At 35.6% G+C, this 24,742-nt stretch overlaps 6 protein-coding genes across 7 annotated transcripts; 4 read left to right on the top strand and 2 right to left on the bottom strand.

Moving 5' to 3' along the window:
* The first annotated feature begins 126 nt into the window (after positions 1 to 126).
* Positions 127 to 1,292, top strand: LOC106439578 (late embryogenesis abundant protein D-29). Its single transcript, XM_013881061.3, has one exon. The coding sequence runs from the start codon at positions 252 to 254 to the stop codon at positions 1,110 to 1,112; it is 861 nt and encodes a 286-aa protein (XP_013736515.1). The 5' UTR covers positions 127 to 251; the 3' UTR covers positions 1,113 to 1,292.
* A 4,423-nt stretch (positions 1,293 to 5,715) lies between these two features.
* LOC106439577 (CBL-interacting serine/threonine-protein kinase 1) lies at positions 5,716 to 9,587 on the top strand. 2 transcript variants are annotated; one of them, XM_013881059.3, is made up of 12 exons: positions 5,716 to 6,141; positions 6,277 to 6,339; positions 7,479 to 7,550; positions 7,649 to 7,756; positions 7,854 to 7,934; positions 8,010 to 8,189; positions 8,276 to 8,494; positions 8,571 to 8,675; positions 8,766 to 8,882; positions 8,974 to 9,036; positions 9,128 to 9,202; positions 9,288 to 9,587. In XM_013881059.3, the coding sequence occupies exons 1-12, from the start codon at positions 5,956 to 5,958 to the stop codon at positions 9,348 to 9,350; spliced, it is 1,332 nt and encodes a 443-aa protein (XP_013736513.2). In that variant the 5' UTR covers positions 5,716 to 5,955; the 3' UTR covers positions 9,351 to 9,587. The 2 variants fall into 2 exon arrangements, with proteins under 2 accessions (XP_013736513.2, XP_013736514.2); XM_013881060.3 differs by having other exon boundaries at positions 5,756 to 6,141; positions 7,449 to 7,550.
* A 322-nt stretch (positions 9,588 to 9,909) lies between these two features.
* Positions 9,910 to 12,863, bottom strand: LOC106439579 (probable GTP diphosphokinase CRSH, chloroplastic). The gene is made up of 3 exons (XM_048776486.1): positions 12,455 to 12,863; positions 10,244 to 11,449; positions 9,910 to 10,146 (listed from the first exon to the last, which is right to left on the bottom strand). The coding sequence occupies exons 1-3, from the start codon at positions 12,830 to 12,832 to the stop codon at positions 10,000 to 10,002; spliced, it is 1,731 nt and encodes a 576-aa protein (XP_048632443.1). The 5' UTR covers positions 12,833 to 12,863; the 3' UTR covers positions 9,910 to 9,999.
* Positions 12,864 to 15,593: 2,730 nt separating this feature from the next.
* LOC106439581 (novel plant SNARE 13-like) lies at positions 15,594 to 17,870 on the top strand. Its single transcript, XM_013881063.3, has 9 exons — positions 15,594 to 15,904; positions 16,125 to 16,217; positions 16,360 to 16,453; positions 16,641 to 16,678; positions 16,779 to 16,879; positions 16,972 to 17,051; positions 17,129 to 17,185; positions 17,270 to 17,437; positions 17,524 to 17,870. The coding sequence occupies exons 1-9, from the start codon at positions 15,828 to 15,830 to the stop codon at positions 17,629 to 17,631; spliced, it is 816 nt and encodes a 271-aa protein (XP_013736517.1). The 5' UTR covers positions 15,594 to 15,827; the 3' UTR covers positions 17,632 to 17,870.
* A 167-nt stretch (positions 17,871 to 18,037) lies between these two features.
* LOC106439458 (receptor-like cytoplasmic kinase 1) lies at positions 18,038 to 20,883 on the bottom strand. Its single transcript, XM_048776485.1, has 8 exons — positions 20,641 to 20,883; positions 20,031 to 20,142; positions 19,695 to 19,942; positions 19,489 to 19,615; positions 18,935 to 19,208; positions 18,702 to 18,834; positions 18,474 to 18,560; positions 18,038 to 18,367 (listed from the first exon to the last, which is right to left on the bottom strand). Exons 2-8 carry the CDS (start codon positions 20,110 to 20,112, stop codon positions 18,227 to 18,229), a joined length of 1,092 nt encoding a protein of 363 aa, XP_048632442.1. The 5' UTR covers positions 20,113 to 20,142; positions 20,641 to 20,883; the 3' UTR covers positions 18,038 to 18,226.
* Positions 20,884 to 22,785: 1,902 nt separating this feature from the next.
* Positions 22,786 to 24,618, top strand: LOC106439457 (S-adenosylmethionine synthase 2). Its single transcript, XM_013880902.3, has 2 exons — positions 22,786 to 23,026; positions 23,214 to 24,618. Exon 2 carries the CDS (start codon positions 23,222 to 23,224, stop codon positions 24,401 to 24,403), a length of 1,182 nt encoding a protein of 393 aa, XP_013736356.1. The 5' UTR covers positions 22,786 to 23,026; positions 23,214 to 23,221; the 3' UTR covers positions 24,404 to 24,618.
* Positions 24,619 to 24,742: the final 124 nt, after the last annotated feature.

Genomic DNA, 24,742 nt, shown 5'->3' with positions numbered 1-24,742 from the left:
CGTGTAAAGAACCACTTAACACGAATCCAAGATCAAAACGACATAAGAAGCAGGTACTCACCACGTAGTTGGACAAGTGTCATCAACCCTTTCTCGTGTTCCACATACATAACAGAGCCATCACCTCACAAATCCTCGGAGAAAACCACACATAAGCTTTTCATGTTGTTTATTTCATGACTGAGAGGAGAAAGAGTCTAGATTATTAAATTATAAAACGTGATTTTGTAATCGTCAAGTGTGGAGTAATAATGGGTTTAGGGAGGAGAATTATCGTATCTTTGGTACTTATGGCTATTGTAACGATGTGTTGTGTCAAAGCCACCATCGCAGAAGAAGCGGCTAAGGGTAAATCATGGACTGATTGGGCCAAGGAGAAGATCGGTCTGAAGCATGAAGAGAAGATCCCGACCACTCACACCACCACAACGGTCGAAGACAACGCTTGGGGAACGACTGATAAGGCCAAGGACGCTAAGGACGCCGCCAAACGCAAGGCAGAGGAAGCCGTTGGAGCTACTTACGAGACAGCAAAATCGAAAGCAGGCGAGACTATTGGTTCCTTGAAAGACGAGGCATCGCAGAGCTATGATTCAGTAGGTCAAGTTAAAGATGACTTGCCTCACAAGTCAAAACAAGTTAAAGACAGTTTCTCGGGGGATAATAGCGATAAATCATGGACTGATTGGGCTAAAGAGAAAATCGGAATCAAACCCAAGGAAAACTACCCTAACATGGGGGACACGGTGTCCGAGAAGGCTAAAGAAGCCAAGGACGCAGCCACACGCAAAGCGGCAGACGCTAAGGAGAGGTTGGAAGAAACGGTTGAGGCGGCTAAGGAGAAGGCGAGCGATCTGACGAGTGCGGCGAAGGAGAAAGCCGAGAAATTGAAGGAAGAAGCGGAGAGAGAGAGTAAGAATGCGAAGGAGAAGAGTAAAAAACACTACGAGAATGCAAAATCCAAAGCTGAGGAGACTTTGGAGTCTGCGAAAGATAAAGCGTCTCAAAGCTATGACTCAGCTGCTAAGGAATCAGAGGAAGCTAGAGATACCTTGTCGCACAAGTCAAAACGAGTTAAGGATACTAGCTTCAACGAAGACGATGAGCTCTAGAATGTGGTGGAACAAATTTCAGATAGGAGTTTGAACGGTTTGTAAGATGGATAGTATGTGCATCGTGTCTGAATCTTTCTTTTGATGTTTCTTTTTCTCTCCTTTTTTGATGGTTTCGTAATGCATGTGTAATGTGTTGAGCTCTTCTGGTATGCACACATCTTACGTTTCGAGTGAAAAGGCTGGTTGTAATTACGTGGGTTAGTTAGTGGGTTTAACCGGTCCATTTGAGATTAGAAGCATAATAACTTGCGTGACTACAGCACCTTACCGTAGCGCACGAGCTAATACAACTCGTTGTTAATCATATCAACTGCCAACGTCGCCAAACGACATCATTTGAGTTGCATGCTGGTAATTTCACTATTTGGAGAAAGACTTGTTGCCTTGTTAAAGGATCAAACGAATTTACCGATTAGATATTAGCTATTTATATAATTAAGCCCGCCCTTCTTATTATGTTAGTTAAATATGATACTAATTGGAATGTGGCCACATGGATTAACATAAGATAAAACACGTATATGATTTATTAATTAAAAATTCGATTTTAATCCGTTGGCTTGGCTATTTTCCCTTCCAGTGGTCGAGTAGTGGCTGATAAGAGGAAGTGGTTGCTCACTTCACATCAAAAACTTATATAATAGCAATACAAGCGCCTTTTACAAGGTGGTTCAATTCACTTTTCCCAAATAAATTAACAAAACTTATCATCTCTACGTTTGCTTATGAATTTTTTTTTGCTAAAAGTATAGTCATCTTAGGTAAAAAGTTAAAATCAAAATTATTCAACATCCACTTTTTGCTAGCGTCAGATGTGACTCGATGGCTTTACTTTCTTCTTTCTTGTTCCGAAGGGTTGGAGTTTCAATTGCGGGTAGTACGCTAGGAGTATAGGACCAATTATGAATGAAACCAATTTGTTTTTTTTTTGCTAAATAACAATGAAACCAAATTTAGATGTGGGAGAAATTCTATTCAAAACATATAAACAGGTGCCACTTATTTAGATACCAAAAGATATATATACACGTTTATAGCTCACTCTCACTGTCTCACATGGGCTGATGGGCACACACATTTTATGAGTTCGCCTGACTCTTCTGAGGTCAAGAATGTCACAATGTGGCTACTCTGATTACATGTCATTTCCTTTTTTGTTTCCCGTCCTTTGGTGTAAATTTTAATTTTTTTTTGTTGCCTTCTCTAAGCAATATTTTTGGTACATTTCTAATATTGTTTTTGTTCAAAGTTAAAATTTTGATAGTGTTCATCTTTAATTTTGTTATTGCATTAATAATCTTAATATTGTTAGACTAAAAATATTAATTCTTTTGCAGAAAAAAAAAACAATATTAAGTCAATAGGTCATTAACAGAACATAGTTGAAGCAAATCTAAATCTATAGACAATATAGTCCACAAAAAGGGACACACCAACACATCCCTTGTGAGGCCAAAATGGTTTGTTAAGCCACAAGAAATTGCACTGGAATACGATGCCAGAAGTAAATATGGCAACCCATTGGTTGATGAGAAATAATAATGCTAAAAATATTTATTAGGTTAGTTATAGTGAAAGGAAAGGTAATGGGGCGGTGGCTTGATAGGGGGAAGTTGAATTCCATTATTTTTTAGGCACAACTAACCAATGAACATGGCAAATAAAAGTTTTATCTAAAACCCCTTACTATTTTTTTAATTTAGAGCTAAATAATAAGAAACACATTGGATGATATGTTAATTTTAGAAAGAAAAATAATAATTTAAAAGTCTTAAATAGATATAGTATAATTTTAGCCGTTAGGGATAAGAATATATTATTATTTTATAACTATGTTGAGATAACCTAAGATATGGCTTTGTCCACTAAAGATAATTTGCTTCAATTTTCCAGAAAACGATTTCTGTGGTTAGAAAAAAGAAGAAGAGAGTAAACCACATGGCTGCAATGGTCACACCAGTCAGTCATCAGTTGGTTGGTTAAAGCACGTGCTACTGCCCGATCCTTATTCTCAAATATCTTAATTTTTGTTTACCCTTTCCCGGCTTGCCACATCATTATGTAGCTATACATAATTTTATAAAATAATGTATTCTAACTCTTAGAAAAATCGAAACCGTATTAAATTTCGTTTTTATTATGTATGGTATGGACCATTTAAGTTATTCCCGATAGCCACTTGACCATCAAGATTGTATTTTCGTGTGGACACCATTCTTTTCTTCCACCATTTATATGATTGATTTTGTGTGGATCGAGCAGTATGGTACTTTGATTTTATATCTTGTATATTTTGCTTTGATATATTTGGACGAACCATTTCTTTTTTTTTTAGTTTATTGCTAGCATTAAAAGTATTAACAGAAAAATTATTCATGCTTAGAAATACTGACACTATTTGTAAGACAGACATATAATTCAAATGTCTAATTTTGCTTTCTATAGTCGGATTGATAATCAAAAGTATCTATATGCAAATTTTAGATAGATATATTAAAAAACTTTGTATCAATTGGAGCTTAGACGCTTCTAGTGATAAGAAAATCTAAGATTGTGGAGATTAGCTTGAATGTCGGGATAGAATTCTAATTGTTATAGAACTAAAACAAACGTAAAAGCATTCCAAAATCTAAGTTTTAATATGATTAATTTTTTTCTTGGATAAACATACTTATCTCTAACTCAAAGGTTTAAAGGTGTAATTTTTTTGCCAAGTGTTTAAAGGTGTAAATATTGTTAACAGTATATAGTTGTTGAGTAGGTAAAATATTGTCGTGTCCAGTTTTAGATTAGCATTTATAGTTAATATGTAACAGAGTTAGTTGTCTCGTATATGATGAGAACAAAGAGAAGTGAGAACTGGAGATTACGCGGAGGAATGAAGGAACTTGTCGAGAGAGAGAAAATCGAACGGTACGTTCAGTTGTTCTTTTGCAAATAGTAGGAAGTGGATTATTTGGTCTCAAGGAAACAGTTTATCTTTTTTCCCATTTCTTAAGTTGTAAGTTCGTGGGTGAATCCGCAGCAATTTGCTTTTTGTACTCTCTTCTATGAATTTATGAGAAAACTAGCCAAAGAAACTTGTGTTGTGTTATGAGTTAGGAGTGTTTGTCCTAAGGTTTAATGGGGTTTTAAGCTTGTGTTGTGTCTCTAGTCCCTGGCTCTGATTGGGTTCAAAACTTGGCACCTTATCAGTATATACAATATGTAGGCCGCAACGTGTACACCTAATGTAATTATTCCAGCGAAAAGACTAGAGACAGGAAGCTAAAATGTAGAATCATACTACGTCGAATCAAATACTTTTATCAATGGTCAATGATCCTTAATTAATGGTTTAAATCTATGTTTCCAGAAAATATTGGTCAACAATCAACATCTATTTAATTAGTTTAATTTAGGTTTTGTACTGTTCAATAACATTAACTTGCAAACACACACAAAAATGGAACAATAGAAAACAACCATGGTATAAGTTGAAAAGTCAAGTATTAACCACGGATAGGTCATACATGTTCATTAATCAGTATATTAGGAAAATAAAATATAACCGGACAATAAGCAACCCTGGCGGCAGCCGGCAGCAATGTTATCACCGGCCATTCCGCCACGTTCTGAGACTATTAACTTTAGTATTTGTTTAGCTTCATCCTTCTAGATGCATTGTTGATCTCAGCTACATTATTTAGTAACTGCAACTTCTTTTTATATAGAAATCATAGGCAAATAAATATACCTCAAGGGACATGTGACACATTAACACATCACCAAAGAAAAATGACGATATGAGAATTACAAACTAAGACCCATGCATTTCTAAAAGAATTGAGGGGTTCCGTTTACGGATAGTTTTCTCTAACATTTATCAAATTTAAATATAATAATTTTGAGAAAGTATTAACCTTTATATGTTTATAGTTCACAAATATTATAACATTTATCACCATGGTAAAGTTTCTCGTAGTTATCTTCTTATTTTCCTGAGAATATTCTTAACACGTCTTCTCAAAATAATAACATTTATCGCCACGTTGTAGACGTCTATTCTGATCATTCATCTAATCTCATTCCGGAAGAATCATACGACGAGATTTAGTTGTGAGTTGAAAAAAATGCACAAGAGATTTTAAAATAACCATTTCTTTGTTGCTCATGGTATGTATGTTCACATATAAATTTGCATCTAAATTATATAGTTAAACATGGTTGTATAATTTAATTAAATACTTCCCTATCTCGCCAATCAAAAATACTAAAGAAGTCTACAACCGAAAATTTTTATTCTCCAGCAAAAACTAATTTATATACTTTGTATGTAGGTAAATTCCACTTAAGGTGTTTCAAGTTAACAAAAATTATTATTTTCCCTCAAAAGTTCTTAACATATTTAGTATTATTATCCTTCGAAAATGATTTAATTCTTTTATTAATAAGATTTTTCTTGAGTATCATTAAAAAAAAATATTATTCAGATAAATATGGTTTTGACAAAAAAGGAAAAGACCAATGTGGTCACTGTTATCCAATAAATATCTGTTTAACAATAAACAAAACAAAAAGAATTAAAATATTAGTTAAGTAATGAAGGGAAATACAGAAATAAATTAAAAAAAGGGAATATAAAAGGAAGAGAGGAAACGATGAGAAGTGGCGTCCTTTCTTCATTCTCTTCTTCTTCCTCCTCCTCCTCCCAATCTTCTGTCTTCTTCCAATTTACTTACACCTATATATATAGAGATATCTCCTTCAGACATAGCTACACAGCTAAAGCCACATCCATAAGTATCTTAATCTATCGAACCGGTTCTGTCATTTCAAAGATTTTCTAAATAGTGATTGGATGGTGAGAAAGCATGAAGAGGAGGTGAGGAAAGAAATGCGACTGGGGAAATACGAGCTCGGGAGGACGCTCGGCGAGGGTAATTTCGGCAAAGTCAAATTCGCTAAAGACACCGTCTCCGGTCAACCGTTCGCCGTTAAGATCATCGACAAGTCTCGTATCTCCCATCTCAACTTCTCCTTGCAGGTTTTTCAATTTACATTTTCGTTTTCATTAAAAATTAGTAGTTTTTTTCCGGTAACTTCTTCGTGATTACAGGCGAAAAGATCGCCGGAAAATTTGTTGGAATTAGTTATTTAAAAGATCTCGTTAATTGTGCAGATAAAAAGAGAGATACGGACGCTGAAAATGCTTAAACATCCCAACATTGTTAGATTACATGAGGTGCGTATCCCACTATGCTTCATTATTACTTTTTAAGAAATAATCCTTTTGGTTTGTTATGGAATGATTATTTTGATTATGTGATTAGTACAGCAATCTAGATTCTCTTCGTTTGTTTGTTTGCTTGCGGTGTAGGTTCTTCTGCTCTGTTGTTATTTAGTACCTGAGTATGACAGAACGTGAAACAATAATTTCTGAATAAAAAATTTGATCCATTTCGTTGTTGTTATTCGGATTAGATCTTGTGCATATTCATTATTCACTATTTTTAGTCTAGTTTATCTTATCTTATCTTCTCAAACAGATTAGTAGAACATACTGACGAGGATTAGACATCAAATTCTGTGACATTTGTTGTTTACTTTAGGAATATCTTACAACTCATTCGGTTTAATCACTTTTTAAAATTGGTCATCAGTTTCGTACCATAAGCATGTTCCTTTAGCTTGTTTTTCACGTTACTAGTTAGCCATTATTTTCTTAACTATTCATTCCATTATTATCGTAACGGTGGCTTACTCTTAGCCGGTAACTCTGAAAACAATATGACCTTTTCAATTCAAGGTGGGTCCCAATTTCTGTCGTGAAAGTTACAGGATATGGCGTTGATGATCATAATAATTGCCTAATCTTAGGACCATTATAATCTTTTTATCATATGGACCAACTTTGATCATATGAAACATACGTTACTTAATTCTTCTAATGATATAGAATTTTTATGCATTATTAATTATTATTTGGGTGTTGCTGTACATTTGGGTTATAAAAGTGGTAGACGTTTATTGTTGACTTCTAATTATCTTCTAAGCCTTGTAACACGCATCAATCTTTGACTTTCTAGTCAAGCAACCGATTATGGATTTCACAGAATGGATACACGTAGTCCACGTTTGAGGTCGCGACTATGTCGTGCAGTGGTTAACCTATTATTTTTACGTGTTCTAGCACGTTTTTGGCACCTAAGGGTTTATTAGGGAAGATCTTTTGGATATGATTGAGATTATATTTCTAGAATTTTATTCATTTTTTTAATTAGGAGCAGATTTTTGAATATTAAAACATCTTGTCTCAAAATTCAAATTCCTTTTTTTTTTTGAAATGTACAGCTTCCTTATGGTCATTAACTCATGACACAGGTCTTGGCTAGCAAAACAAAGATTTATATGGTCATGGAATGTGTTATGGGAGGGGAATTATTCGACAGAATTGTAAGACTCCATTAGCTTCTTTGCAAGCAAAAACTGTAATTCTTTAAGTATATCTCGAAGCCAAACTCACACTCTGATTATATCTCTCTCTCTCTCAGGTTTCTAAAGGAAAGCTATCAGAAACCGAAGGAAGAAAAATGTTTCAGCAACTCATCGATGGAATCAGCTACTGTCACAGCAAAGGTGTTTTCCACAGGGATCTTAAGGTCCGTGCTCCTCACGTCTTACAAAAAAAATATTAATAATGAAAATATTAATAATGAAAATATTTTACTCATGTCTCCAACTTTCTCTATATTGCAGCTAGAGAACGTTCTTCTTGATGCAAATGGACATATCAAGATCACTGACTTTGGCCTCAGTGCTCTCCCTCAGCATTTTAGGGTACTTAGAAATACATTAAAATAACCAGAAATAGAGTTGTTGAATTGCACTAATGTTTTGCTTTGGCATTTTCAGGATGATGGATTGCTACATACAACTTGTGGAAGTCCTAACTACGTTGCACCTGAGGTGTTAGCCAACAGAGGCTATGATGGTGCAGCATCTGATATATGGTCTTGTGGTGTAATCCTGTATGTGATTCTAACCGGATGTCTCCCTTTTGACGATAGGAACCTTGCTGTTCTTTATCAGAAGGTAGACCAAACAGGCAACAGCCTCTTCTCTTCGATATCATTAATTAAACACACAGTCTTGATAAAATATTTGGTTTCTTTTTCTAGATATGCAAAGGAGATCCACCAATACCAAGATGGTTATCACCAGGTGCAAGAACCATGGTCAAGAGAATGCTTGATCCAAATCCAGTCACGAGGATCACAGTCACAGGTATCAAAGCCAGCGAATGGTTCAAGCAAGACTACACTCCTTCGGTTCCAGATGATGATGATGACAAAGAAGAAGTTGACACAGATGATGATTCTTTCTCAGTTCAAGAACTTGTAAGAATCTTTCCCCTCATTGCATTTGATTCAAGTACAATGTGTGCTTAGTTCTCTCTCTTTTGTTTTGGTGTAGGGATCTGAAGAAGGGAAGGGCAGTGATTCACCTACTATCATCAACGCGTTTCAGTTGATAGGAATGTCTTCCTTTCTTGACCTGTCTGGTTTCTTTGAACAAGAGGTAGAGATTCCTTTTAACTCTGTTTCAAAGATTTGTCCTCTTCTTTTGACAATGTATGATAAAAACAAAGCTATGCTATCCAATTCTCAGGATGTATCAGAGAGGAGAATAAGATTCACTTCAAATAGCTCAGCAAGAGATTTACTGGAGAAAATCGAAACCGCAGTTACAGAAATGGGATTCAGTGTACAAAAGAAACATGCCAAGGTGAGTCTTCACAACATGTTCTTCCTCTTTCTTTGCTACTTTGGAATGTTAGTATTGTTGAGTTTTTAAATCTGTAAACTGTATTTTTCAGTTAAAAGTAAAACAAGAAGAAACAAACCACAAAGGGCAAGTTGGTTTATTAGTAACAGCTGAGGTATATTGATGAAAATATTAAATAATTATATATTTTAGTCAATTTAGTGATTAAGGTGAACTAATCAAAGATACAATCATATGTAAAACAGGTTTTCGAGATAAAGCCGTCACTGAACGTGGTTGAGCTAAGAAAATCTTATGGAGATTCTAGTTTGTATAGACAGGTATGTTCAGTTTTGTAATATGCAAACTTAAATATTAAGAGATATCAAAGACAAAACTTAACTTTAGTTTTGTGTGTTGGTGCAGTTGTACGAGAGACTATTAAAAGACGTCGGCACTTCCTCGCCGGAACAAGGACTAGTAACATAGGTGTTGGTGTTTTCGGCTGAAGATAAATGGTCGAATTGTTTATGGTTGGTTACTTCATCGATTGTTTATAACTTTCTTCTTTTATAAAAATATACAAAGAATTCAGTTTATACAATTGGTGCAAAAATTTACCTTAGTATATATAAAAAGTTAGCGAAAATCACCTGTTAGTATGTAGTTTGTAAATATGTATGCACTATATAAATTCATTTCCATTTGGGGATGCACATTACAAAATCACCTGTTAATATACATGTATGCTAGTATCACAGTACGTATCTCACGTGTTTGGTTGGTCTTATGCCCTTGAGAACAATTAGTCAATTTATTACAAACTGGTTTTATTTGGTTTAGTTGAAATTTGATTGTAATGCAAAGATAAAACTCTTTAAAACTTGGTTCCATGTATAAGAAGAACCTTCATTGAACCGACTGTTAAACCACCAAGACTGGTTAACATCAACAAGTCTTCAACTGATCCGACATCGTTAACCAGCTCCACCTTCCCGGTTTAGCTCAAAATCACCTAATGAAAGTGACCATTTACTGGTGCACGACATTTAAATCACCATTGGGGCATGAAATTTATGACAAACAAATAGAAAGATTCACGTTGAATATACACATTGTCGACAAAATGGTTTGGTATTTAATGGCTAGAGAGCCGATCCTCAAGCTCTTTGTTGTATAACTGAATCAAACCGGTCGCATCTTGATGTGGGAGATCATGAAGCTTCTCATCTAAAATACTCTTATACTCGTTATCTCTATCTTCCCATTTACGCATAAACTCCACCTGAAACACACACAAACCACATCAATCATTAATTATTACAGACAAAAAAACAAAAGTAAAAGATTATACGATGAGAACAAAAAAACTGAACACCAACTTGTTTCTGAAACGTATCGAACTCGTCTGAGCTAAGAGATCCATCGCTGTTAGAATCAAGAAGCTGCATCATCTCCTCTGCATCCTCACCTGGAGCTCCAAGCTCTTCCATCACTTCCATCAGCTCCTCTATACTGATCATCCCATCACCGTTCTTGTCCAAAAGACAAAACACTCTGTCTCTCTGGTTCATTGTCGTCTTCAGACTCTGCTGCTTATTAGACGAAAGATCCTTGAGCCGAATAGCCGCTAAATCCGCAGCCGCCATCATTATCGCCTTGAGCCGCTTCGCCTCTTTCGGATCCGTTAAACCGCCTTTGTACAAAGAATGAGACGCTGTTCCGGCGTTAGCAGACCCATCCATATCCACTGTCCTTATCTGAATCTCCATCAAAGGCCTTGTCTGATCACTATCGCTAACATCAACCGCCATATGCAAACTCCTATACCCATTCGCCTTCGGCTTAGTAATGTAGTCTTTAGTTCTATGTGGGATCTCTTTCCATATAGACCGAACAATCTCGCTCGTCCTGTAACAAGCCTTTTCGCCAACTTCATCATCGTTAGGCAATAATATAACACGGAGACCGAGAACGTCGTTGACTTCCTCCGGTTTACGCCCATCTCTAAGAAGCTTCTTCATCATGCTGTACCGGCTTTTATACCGGCCCTTCACGTATACATCATCCACCATTCCGGATAAAACCAAATCATCTTTCAAAGAGCAAAGAAGCTGCTCTTTGTACACATCTATCAACGAACCGTTCTCATGGCTTCTTAACCAAGAGTCTAAGTATAGATACGAGCAGGGGAAAAGATAACGGAAAGAGATGTCCTCAAGCTCAAGCGAGAGGTGATTAGCTCCCACTGCATGAGCCAAAGGAGAGTAGATCTTCAGCACTTGGAGAGAGAGAATCTGCTGGCGATACCTTGGCAAGTGGTCTAAATGCCTCATCTCATCGAGCTTCGAAACGAGGTCCGTGATCACAGCCCTTATGTCGTAGTAGGTGAGGTAGAATTTTCTGAGGGAAGCCGCTGTTTCGTCGTCCAGGACGTCCACTTTGAAAGGAATGTTTTTGACGCGGAAGATCTCGTGAAGGAGATGTGCAGTTCCGGTACCGATCTGGTCTCTGACTTCGTGGATTGATATTGCATTTGCCTCCACGGCTTCGCTCAATATGCTCGCTGAGATCACTTCAGCGTCCATCTGATATTACAGTATGATGATGATGAACTCAAAGTATCAATAATGTACAGAGATGTATTCTGATGAGTAACACATTCTATGTTTCCTAACAAGTTGACCTCCAATTACAAAATCAATAGCAGAACCTAAGCAAACTACTCACTCCATTTCATAAAGTTACATATCCTAGAATAAAATTTTGTTTCAAAAATATCTATTTTTTATATTTTCAATGCATGTTTTATCAACTAATTACAAATTTCAAAAAACTTAATTGCACTTATTGAATTTTATTGGCTTAAAATTACAGGAAAAAATAATCACAAAAAATTATGCAAATTTAATGTGTTTTATTAAAATGTGTGAAAAATCTAAAATATATAACATTTTGAAACTGAGGGAGCATTTGTAACTGAATCCGAGATTCGTCCCGAAACTATACCCAAAAACCTAAATCCACACCGGATCGAACATATAAAAATCCCCGAATGAATCCTCTAAAGTGGAATTTTGGGTAAACCCGATCCGAACGGTTATCCGAAAATTTTAAACAACCTTAAAAGACAAATAAATATATGAAAATTTGAATTATCCCGATGCGAAGCTTAAATAACTAATTCAAACATTTAGGCTTCGAATGTTTGAAACCGCCCCGCCCCGCACCGCAGTTAACAGTAACAAAAATCATTACATATACCATATATCTATACGTTTTTATAACTGTTAAAACCGCACCACAGTTGAACCGCTTGTTCCGCCCCGCTTAAACCGCAGCTTAAACCGCAGTTACCATTCGGAGCCTTAGTTACATGTTTATTTTGATTCGATTACAAAATAAATCTTAAATAGAGTAATAAAATCTGTTTGAAACCCGAAATATTATTAACCGAACCCGACCGAACATAAATACTATAAGATCCAAATGAGGCTTATGAAACCGAACCCAAAAACCCGACCCAATTCCGAATGGTATCCGAACATCCAATCCTAAATAAACACGTGGCAATTCAGAGAGAGGGGGGGAACCTGGAGATCAGCGAGGAGGATAGAAAGGGAAAGAGCCTTAGATAGAGGAGAGCGACCGTCAGAGGCGAGAGGGAGAGACTGCAAGATCGGAATCGAGAGCTTCAGAGCCTTAAAGAGTAGCCTCGACGAAGACGTCGACAGCCAAACCGAATTCATCCTCTCCGTCACTTCATTGAATGCTCCGACTAGCTCCACCACCATTTTCCCTCCCGCTGCCTCCGGAGACCGAGCCGTCGCGGTATCCTCCGCTTCGGACCTCGGATTCCACCGTCGACGTCTTTGGTGGTGATGAATAAAGTGGATCGAGTGAAGGCGAGGGTACACTGTCTGGGATCTGCATCTCGGGGTTGGAATCGGAGATGGACGAATCACAGACATTTGAGAAAATTTTGTGAAGAAGTGAAAATAAAATAATCCCTTATATATTAATTGAGAAACATTTGAAAAGATGTAACTTCAATTTTGTATTAATTAAAAGAGGCCCCAATGCATAGGTGTCACTCAATTAGATAGTCAATTACATTCAATTGGAAAATAAGTAGGTCCACATTCGATTTTTATATGTTGTTAGATACATAAGTTGGTCAAACTATATGATATAATGATATGATATGATATTTTCTTTCCTTAAATAAAACCTACGGAATTACCATAAATGACTAATATATATATGACAATTAATGATTTTAATAATAAAGATTTGATAACAATGTATATCTTCTCCATCACTTTTTGTTTAATTTTATATTATTAAAATAAATTAAACAATCAAATTAGCTATAAAAATAAAATTTAGATTTTTTCGTATATGTTATATTTTGAATTTTTAAAAACGACAATAAATGACTAAAACTATTAAAATTATTATGTTAAAAATTAATGATCAATAGTTTAACATTTTTATTATAAAAAGATACACATGATTTTAAAACCATATGAGCAAAAAATATCATTTAATAATAAAATAAATATATATATATATATATATATTAAACACTATATACCATAAGATTACATAAATATTTTAATATTAAAACTTTCAATGAATTTTCAAGAACATTTATAAATTATAAACTTATTAAAGATTTCAGATTGAAAATTTTGTTATCGATGATTTAAATATTTTGTTATAAAACGATATGAACGATCATAGAACCGTATGATTATAAATTCCTATTTACTAAATAACTATACAAAATATACTATTCCTAGAAAAATAGGTTGGCCCATCTTAACTTATATTACACTTTTTATTAAACTAACTATCGAATTGATAAATAACGTACCAAAAAATGTTTTGCACTTTCCTTAAATAAAAGCTACGAAATTACCTAATATGATTAACGTATATGTGAAAATTAATTATAATGAATAATAAATATTTGATAACAATTTTTGTTTCTTAGTTCTTTTTTTAATTTTATATTATTAAAATATATTTAAAAATCACATTAAATATATAATAAAAACATTTAAAATTTTTCTTATATGTTATATTTTGAATTTTTCAAAACGTCTATAAATTATTAGAAATTTGAAGATCCCCACTCTGAAAATTTTGTGATCAATAGATTTTTTTTTTTGTCATAATAAGTTACAAATGATCATAAAATTGTATTAATATGAACTTTTATTTAATATTATAAGAAGATACACATTATTTTAAAACCATATGAGTAAAAAATATCATTTAATAATAAAACATATATATATATATATTATACTATATACCATAAGATTACATAAATATTTTAATATTAAAACTTTCAATGAATTTTCAAAAACATTTATAATTTATAAACTTATTAAAAATTTCACATTGAAAATTTTGTTATCGATGATTTAAATATTCAGTTATAAAATGATATGAATGATCATAAAACTGTATGATTAAAAATTCTCATATAATAAATGACTATATAAAATATACTATTCTTAGAAAAATAGGTTGGTCCATCTTGACTTACATTATATTTTTTACTAAACTAACTATCGAATTGATAAATAATCTACCAAACTTTTTTTTGCACTTTCCTTAATTAGAAGCTACGAAATTACCTAATATGATTAACGTATATATGAAAATTAATTATTATGAATAATAAATATTTGAGAACAATTTTGGTATCTTAGTTCTTTTTTTTTTAATTTTATATTATTGAAAGATATTAAAAAATCACATTAAATATATAATAAAAACATTTTATTTTTTCTTATATGTTATATTTGAATTTTTCAAAACGTCTATATATTATTAGAAATTTGAATATTCCCACTCTGAAAATTTTGTGATCAATAGATTATTTTTTTGTTATAATAAGTTACAAATGATCATAAAATATAACGCATATAAATTTTTATTTAATAAATATTCAAACTAAATAATATATATATATATATATATACACTAATGATTTAAAGCAACAAGATTGGCTGATCAATTTAGTCGTCCAGTTGAAATCTTTCAAAAGTATGTGAAAGACTAAAGTCAAAGTAAATATGGATTTAGAATAGTAGTTATATTTTACTAACCAAATACCGAAAAAACCGAACCGAACTGAAACCAACCCGATATCCGGATTGAACACCTGTAATCCAAATGAAGCCAAACTATTGTTTCATTCTCCAAAATATAATAAAATAATAACTTAATCCCGCGCAAGGCGCGGTCTTATCCTAGTTTGAATTTATAATGGGCCGTTAGTACCTTTTTAATTCTGCAGTTATGGATAAGCCACGTAGGATTTTGTGTTGTCGTCCACATATTTTATTTTCTTTTAAAAAGAGGGACAAATAAATGAAGACTACTTTTCGGTTAGAGGGTTTGTTACGAGTAGCATTTTGGACGCTCTATTTCGGTTAGCGGGTTTGCTACAAGTAGCATTATGGACCCTCTCTTCCATTTAGAAGGTTTGTCGTTAATGAGCTCCTAACATGTAGCAAGCAAAATGTGTATTTTACACTAAAAGTAGAAAATAGGATGATTATTCAAAACAACGGATAGATATGGGAGGGACCCGACAAAAGGTTGGCGTTGCGCTGTCGTAAGCGCCTTTTGTCATTTGTTAACTACCGAATATCTGTCTTTTTTTAAAAAAATTAAAAAACTAAATATTAATAGTTTGAATAAAAAATGAAAAAATGAAAAAAGAGACCAGTTCACCTGACAGCTTCTTCTTCTTCTTCTTCTCTTTCCCTTTCTTTCACGCTCTCTGTTTCATGTTTAAGGGCTTTAACCTTTTATCTAATTTTAACATCTCTGTTTTCGTCTCAAAGTTTGTTTCTTTTTGTTTGGATGCGGTGAAGCTTTTGTTTTAGGCTTCTCCGGCTGAGGGGGTTTGTTTCTCGTCGGAATCTCAATATCTCCGGCGACATGGCTTCGAATATCCCGATGAGTCCTCAATTGGAGCAGATCCATGGTGAAATCCGTGACCATTTCCGAGCCCTCGCGTATGCTTTTCTCCTTTTTCTCATTCTCACAGAGCACTGTGATATGTTTGAGTATCACTGAATCTCATATGATAATATTTGCGAGTAAAATAATATCTTTCGGTTAGAATCTGAGTGCTTATCATTATGAGAGGATTTGTGTGTGTTTTTGTTTGATGAGTAGTATAAGAGAAAGATTGTCCTAAGGAATTGTTCACACCATTATCTTTGTGTTGTGCAGGAATGGTTTCCAGAAGTTGGATAAGATCAAGGATTCATCTAGACAAAGCAAGCAGATGGAGGAACTTACTGACAAGATGAGAGAATGTAAAAGGTAATAATGCCCCTTGCCTCTTACCGTCATTCTTCTTTTTCTTTCTTTGACATGGATGAGATTCTGTATAATGACAAGGAAAAGTTACTAAATTTTCTCCCATGGTTCAGTTATAATCTATCTGTTTTCTTATCTCTGTCAGGTTGGTGAAGGAGTTTGACCGTGAACTCAAGGATGAGGAAGCTAGAAATTCTCCTCAAGTAAATAAGCAATTGAACGATGAGAAACAATCCATGGTCAGTTAAATCTTCCGCTATATTCAGTGTGTTGTGAAATTCATCAAGGCCTTACTTTAATTGCAGCATCAATCATATTCCAGTTTGGATATCTAAAGGCAGATATTGAGTTGCCACTTTGCACGTGCCATCATTTTATTCCCAGATATTTGTTACTTTAACTTTCCCCTTGTGTTCAATGTTACAGATCAAGGAACTCAACTCTTACGTTGCACTAAGGAAAACGTAAGAGTTGCTTCTATCATTCTTCTTTTAAGAAGCAGATTACTTAAATCTCTTGCCTCTCCTTTTTGAGGTTTAATGATTTGGTCTCTCTGATACTCAGGTATATGAGTACACTTGGAAACAAGAAAGTCGAACTATTTGATATGGGAGCTGGAGTCAGTGGCGAGCCCACACCTGAAGATAATGTTCAAGTGGCTTCATGTGAGTCCTTATTAATGCTTCTCTATTTAGTTACCACCTATATATTTGCTGGACTGGTAAAGTCATGGAGCTTATGTCATTTTTATGAATAGCTATGTCAAACCAGGAGCTAGTTGATGCTGGAATGAAAAGAATGGATGAGACTGATCAAGCCATTGAGCGCTCAAAACAAGTAAGTCACAAAAAGAAGTGTATTCCCTTTCAGCTATTGTTACCATACCTTTTGGTAACACTCTTGTTCCTATTCAGGTGGTGGAGCAAACACTCGAAGTTGGAACTCAAACTGCAGCTACTTTAAAGGGACAGGTAATAAATAATTGCAAAGCAGTCTCCATCTCTTCCTTGTTAAAATCTTATGAGTACAGTCTCAATCATTGAAATTTTTTGCAGACGGATCAAATGGGACGAGTGGTAAACCACTTGGACACGATTCAGTTCTCTATCAAGAAGGCTTCCCAGCTAGTGAAAGAGATAGGAAGACAGGTGGCTACTGATAAATGCATAATGATGTTCCTCTTTCTCATTGTATGCGGCGTTGTAGCCATTATCATAGTGAAGGTACTTTCTTTTTCTCATTCCATTGAAAACGTTTGTGATTTAACTCGTTAGAGAGTTGTTGTAACTCTTGTTTCTTTGGTCTTCAGATTGTACACCCGAATAACAAAGACATAAGGGACATACCAGGATTAGCTCCTCCAGCACAATCAAGGAAGCTTTTGTACTTGAGGAATCAAGAATATATGGGAAAATAGAAAATCTTTGTTTGTATATTTATTCACTTTGAATGAGGAAATTTGCATCTTTGAGGTTCTATATAATTCATCTGCTTTGCGCTTTTTTTTATTTCATTTGCTTACAAAATGGCGTTGTGTGCTTTGATAGTTGCCAAGGCTTGGGGGTTATTGATGTTCCATGTTCCTCTGTGTTTTGTTTTCACGTAGTCATTTGAATCTTGGTTTTTTTGATTGGAGGGTGTGTATATTGACATCTTTTTGTCCCTGTTTTCTTCTCTCTTGTAGCAACTTTCCACTTCTTTTGTATAAAATTCATCAGACCAAATGTTATACTCTTTCTCTCATTACAAATCTTAGACGCGAGGGACAACGGTCTAGGATGAGAGGTATGTAGAATAAGAACATTTCAAAGTTCAAACAGAAGGAAAAAAAACAGATTTGTATCTGAAAACATGGAGAAAGTGTTCACCATGTAATAGGTAACGAAATGGTACATTTTCGTATATATATAAATATTCTTTTATGAGAGAATTAAGAGAGGCTATTTCACGAATTTACACAAATCATATTGAAGCAAAAACAAATGAAGTAGTGATATGATGAAGTGTGACAATCAATAAGGGATGTTCCTCTGCGGAGTCTGAGGAGCAGAGCGAGGAGGATTGAGAAGAGGCTGAAGTGCCTTCACTACTATGCTCATGTTTGGCCTGAACTCTGCCTCATATTGCACACAAAGCGCCGCTACAGCAGCCATCTGATCCATACCCAGTCATAAAGAGACAAAACCAAAACCATACATCAATACTTAGGTTCTATTGTAACCTTCTCTATTGAAAAAGTGGTAGTATGAAAAAAGTTACCTTGGCAGCAGCTTTGAGAGGATACTCTCCCTTTAGTCTTGCATCAACGCACTGGTTCACGTTGTTTTCACTCAGTTTAGGGGTTGCCTGAAGACACAAAAATTAGTTTTTACTTAATAATGACTTTTGCTTTGTACAAAAGTTCATTTGATTTGAATAAATTTAACATTCTGTTAAAACAAATGTTTTTGCTTATAGGGAAAGAGGCAGAGGTGCACTAAGCATTACCCATGTCACGAGACTCTGCTGTCCTCGTGGTAAGGTATGATCAACTGGTTTACGACCTGTGAGGAGCTCTAGCAGAACAACTCCAAAACTATACACGTCACTCTTTGTGCTCAACGTTCCTGTCATTGCATACCTGAAAAAGCAAAACCAAGAACATGTGTTTTAAGATTCTAGTTTGGTCAGTTAAAAGAGATGCAAGGCATGCAACAAAGGTGGCAAGTAAAGGGGATTACTCAGGAGCGTGATAACCAAAGGTTCCAAGCACACGAGTTGAGTGAAGGCGTGCAGCCATGTCAGGGGCTTGATTAGACAGATCAAAATCAGCAATCTTAGCAACATCATCTTCAAACATAAGTACACTGCTGGATTTTATGTCTCGGTGGACAACATGAGGGTTTGCCTTCTCATGCAAGTACTCTAGTCCTTTAGCCGCACCAACCGCAATTTTTACTCTCTGGTGCCACGACAGAACCGGACCTGGTTGTGCTCCTTTCACACCTTTTTTACCTACACCAACAGAAGTCACCAAGTTTGCATAAGTGTGAGCATATTCCTTCGATTATAGTATCTTTATTTGAATACTAGGAGGTAAGGGCCGAAGCCCGCGTTATCCTCCAGACCCGAAAGCACATCATGTAATATTAGTTTCGTCATATCGGTCATACGAACCGGACCTTTAAGAAAATGGTCAATGATCCTTTTCAGTTGAGTTAATGATCTCTGGTCCCTCGACTATAGTTTCGCATGTCAAATTTTATTCAATCAATGTTTTACATTAGTGGCTTACCATGAAGGATATCATGAAGAGATCCTTTAGGGGCATATTCATAAGCAAGAACACGGAGTGGTCCATCAACGCAATAGCCAAGAAGCGCAACAACATTGTCTTGTCGCAATCTCGAAACCATTGATACCTGTTAAAGATCTTTATGTCAGTAAGTACAGAAACAGTTCCTTAAGGCAATAACTATGAGATGAAGTCCCAACATCTACCTGGGATAGAAATTCTTGATCCGGTTGCTTACTGGAATCAAGTTTCTTAATGGCAGCTGCCTTACCGTTTTTCAGAACACCATAAAAAACTCTTCCATATGAGCCCTCACCAATCAAAGACTTTGAACCATAGTTATCGGTTATATCCTTTAGTTCATCTGCTGGAATGGCTGGTACAGAGATAGGCTGCATCTGAATGGCTGGTGGGCTCTTGAATGGTTCAACCCTTTGATGGTGACCATCGTAACCTTAGCAACAGTTGAAAAAGTTTGTTATAACTTAGCCGCCAAAAGGATGAAGCAGTTGAATACAAGGGTCATAATTAAACTAAACTACCTGCTGTGTTGTACGCTGTCTTTGGTCCTGTTTCATTAACTCTATGGAAATCATCATCGCCACAACAACCAAAGCAGCTCATTATGCTTCTCTCGTACACAAACTTGCAAAACTGCAGAGCAAGAAGAAAAATTAAAGTAAGCAAGTTTTGTCTCCAATTATAGAAATGTTCAGACATAGTCAAACAAAAGTTTCCAATTATAGGCTTTAAGCAGAAACATAACTATCGAATATCAAGCGGAATTTTTTTTTTCAAGTTTCATCATTATTAACAAAAAAAGGTATACATTCATTTACATGTATATTCATATATATTATCCTTATATATATATATATGTGTGAATCATGAATATATACTTTACTATGCTAATAACCGCATAACTCGATCCCCTGACTCGATCAAGATCCATACACCAATACCGTGGTGACCATTGACTAAGAATAACACAGGTCAACGACCGTAACCAACTTTCAGACATCATCTTAACCGACATCAAACCGAAACTTATGTAAGAACATCCGACTAAAGTCTCGATGTACGAACATAAATTAGGAAAGACTCAAAAAGTGAAAGTTCATGAGAGTTGCTCAGAAGAAAGAAATAGTTTACCTCTTCCAAGAAAACCACAGAAGAGCAGAGACGAGTCGAATTCTTCAGATGATGGAAGAAGAAGAAGCTATGGATGATATTCTATCTTGTTCGTAAGGTTTGGTGAAGCTTACGTCTTAAGAAGAGAGGCAGACTTTTCTTCCCGGCGGAAATTTACAGTAAATGATTATATAGGGTGGAGCTGACGCGCATGATAGCTACTTTTAGTGGTAGTTTTCGCAACTGTATATTGTTTTACTGTTTCGTGTTTAGAAGTCAATAGTCTTAATCTACTAATTCATTAGCCATTTGGTTATAATATAATTGTTGGAGGGTTAAATATTATTTAATACTAACAATTTGATTTGGCGGATAAATAAACATTTCACATAATTGCATAATTGATCAATAAAATTTTGAAATTAACACACAGAAATTCAATTGTTTATATATGTTGTTTTATATAGTGGATCATATCATATAATAGAATCAAATAAATCTTATGTTGACTTTTTTGCATTACGAAATAAACTATAGTATATATATCTCTTACTTTTTTTGTACAGTAAGTACGTAGTTTTCGACTGGTACGAACTTAATATATAAAATTTGAAGATTATGAATAGTACTACTATATATGATTGAAAATGGAATAAAATAAGGTTGTAAGCTATATAGGTCGAGATATAAAACGAGTCTCTCTTCTTGACCATCAAAGGTGAACGTGTTCTTTGTGGTATTTGGTCGTCGGTCTACAAGTCAACAACCACTTGGAAGCTTTCGCGTCTATCTCACCTCAATTTCCACCATCTTTTCTTTTTCTTTTTGGTACCGTTTTTTGTCAGACTTTCATTGTGGTGTGAAGTTCAAAATCTTATGCATGCGGCTTGTATTTATTTGTTTGTTTTTTATTTATTTGTTTGTTTGTTTTTTCATCAGTTTTAGAATATTACTGCAAAATGAATTTTTTTTTACTGAATATGGACTTGTCTTCTTCATTAGAACTTCTTACCACTTAAACCACCCTAAACAAAACTTGAAATTGAAAAAGTAGTTATAACAACAGGAAACCAAACAAAAAAACAACAGAACCAAAAATACATCAAGAACAATCCGGCTTACTTGAGCTGTGTTTGCTTACTAGTTACCTATATGGGCTAGAGCCAGAGGCCATAAAAAGTAATAAAATGTTTCCTAAATGAACCCAATCAATCCTTTTTTTTGGGTCAAAAAACCCAATTAATCCTTTTTTTTGGGTCATAAAACCCAATTAATCCTTTATTTCAGATTTTACCTTTCCATAAGTAAGCCCACTGTCAGCTAAACAGGCTTAATTATTTCCATTGATTTAGAGCCCTAACTTTTGGCCCATTGTATTCATACTTGGAGTCTAATAACTCAAAAAAAAATTGGCAAGATCCTAAATTAAATATATATGTTATAATATCTAACTATATATTTAATTTGATTATTTATGGAGCAGGTTATTTTATTATTTCATACTACATCTAATATATGCTTAATTCGTCTAAATCAGCTAAAAGTTGATATAGACGTTAGCCATTGGATCACCAACAGTTAAACACTACTTTGTTTGCGAGTGTCTTCTTCCAAGCTAAAAAAAAATCTCACAAAAGAGAAGCTGAAAAAATCGATCCAAATGCGTTGTAGATGACCTGAAAAGTCAGACTGTGATCTTCCCTAACCCCAAGAAACAAAATTATTGGCGGAACTGTTCATTTTTGCCTTTTCAGAATGGACAAGATAAGATTCAGACCATCGACCAGACCAAGTGGTCTAATTTGACACCCTAGCCGACAGTAACAAAGAGAGAGAGAAAAATGAAGAATTCTATGTTGTCTTTTTGGCTGTGGCCCAGTGGACCCCATCCCTAGAAAAGAGTAAAGAGACAGCCTGTGTATGCATCTCTATTTTTCACCCAAACCGGTTTTCCCGGTTATTAATTACAATCCCGTTCTAACACACCGACACAAAACCTCTTTCTCTATTAACTTCTTCACGATCTACTACGATATCAAAATCATTAATACAGATTTACATATGCTTCAAAAATATCTTACAATTAAAAATACGATTTTGCATCATTACCGATCTTCTTCTTTAGATGCTGTCTTTAGTTGTACTTGCACGCGGTGGTCCAGTTAAGCAAATCCAACGGTTGAGATTCCCTTCCTTTTACAGATCTAATCTGAACCGTCAGATACCTAGATCTCATTTTCTCTAAAGTCTGAACAGAGCACACAAATGAAAATGGGAATGAATCTAGACGAAATTACGATCTTACACTCCCTCTTTGCTCGTGTATATAAATCTTCTCTGCTCTTCCTTCTCCTTCGTACTACCACCACCACATTTCTCTAGCAGTATCCATTACTATCACCTTCAGGTATGCAAATCTTGATACGTTGTTACGTTTCTGAACTCTAGATCTTGTTATTGATTACGTTCTTATTTATCAATACTCTGTTTTTCTTCTTCAATACTCTGTTTTTCATTCAATACTCTGTTTTTTCCTTCAATACTCTGTTTTTTCTTCAATACTCTGTTTTAATACTCTGTTTTTCTTGAATCAGATTGAAAGATGGAATCTTTTTTGTTTACCTCCGAGTCCGTCAACGAGGGACACCCCGACAAGCTCTGCGACCAGATCTCCGACGCAATCCTCGACGCTTGTCTCGAGCAAGACCCTGAGAGCAAAGTCGCTTGCGAGACATGTACCAAGACCAACATGGTCATGGTCTTCGGCGAAATCACCACCAAGGCCAACGTCGACTACGAGAAGATCGTCCGCAAGACTTGCCGTGAGATCGGATTCATCTCCGACGACGTTGGACTAGACGCTGACAACTGCAAGGTCCTCGTCAACATCGAGCAGCAGAGCCCCGACATCGCTCAAGGTGTTCACGGTCATCTCACCAAGAAGCCTGAAGACATCGGAGCTGGTGACCAAGGTCACATGTTCGGTTACGCCACCGACGAGACGCCCGAGCTCATGCCGCTTAGCCACGTTCTCGCGACCAAGCTTGGAGCTAAACTCACTGAGGTTCGTAAGAACGGGACTTGCGCGTGGCTTAGACCTGACGGTAAGACGCAAGTCACCGTTGAGTACTTAAACGAGAACGGAGCTATGGTCCCTGTCCGCGTCCACACTGTTCTGATCTCGACCCAGCACGATGAGACCGTGACCAATGACGAGATCGCAGCTGATCTCAAGGAGCATGTGATCAAGCCAGTGATCCCAGAGAAGTACCTTGACGAGAAGACAATCTTCCATCTCAACCCTTCTGGTCGGTTTGTCATCGGAGGTCCTCACGGTGACGCTGGACTCACCGGGCGTAAGATCATCATCGACACTTACGGTGGTTGGGGCGCGCACGGAGGTGGCGCTTTCTCCGGGAAGGACCCGACCAAGGTCGACAGGAGCGGTGCCTACATCGTGAGGCAAGCGGCTAAGAGTATTGTTGCCAGTGGGCTAGCGAGGCGTTGCATTGTGCAGGTCTCGTACGCCATTGGTGTCCCTGAGCCGTTGTCTGTGTTCGTGGACAGCTACGGAACAGGGAAGATACCAGACAAGGAGATTCTTGAGATTGTGAAGGAGAGTTTTGACTTCAGACCGGGGATGATTTCGATCAACTTGGATTTGAAGAGAGGTGGTAATGGTAGGTTCTTGAAGACTGCTGCTTATGGTCATTTTGGAAGGGACGATGCTGACTTCACCTGGGAGGTTGTGAAGCCACTCAAGTCTAACAAGGTCCAAGCTTGAGAAGAAAAAAAAACTGAACTAGTCTCTCAGGTCTTGCCTCTGTTTCAACTAAAGAGATGTGTCTTATTCTTTTTCCTTTTCAGTATAAGCAGTTGAGAATTTATATTATTATTATTTATTATCATATGTTATTGTTGTGGTAAGAAAGTTAAAAGTCATATTTTGTATCTCTTGTTTCTTTTCAGAAGATATATGAAAGATTATATTCAATATTATCATCCTTGTATGTTATTGTTGTGGTAAGAAAGTTAAAAGTCATATTTTGTATTTTCTTGTCTTTTCACTAGAGAATTATATATATAGATTATATTCAATATTATCATCCCTTGTATTGCATTA

The sequence above is a fragment of the Brassica napus genome, chromosome A3 (assembly GCF_020379485.1).
Source record: "Brassica napus cultivar Da-Ae chromosome A3, Da-Ae, whole genome shotgun sequence".
Lineage (NCBI taxonomy): Eukaryota > Viridiplantae > Streptophyta > Magnoliopsida > Brassicales > Brassicaceae > Brassica > Brassica napus.
The sequence above is the reverse complement of the archived record's forward strand: the minus strand, read 5'-3'. Positions and strand labels throughout refer to the sequence as shown.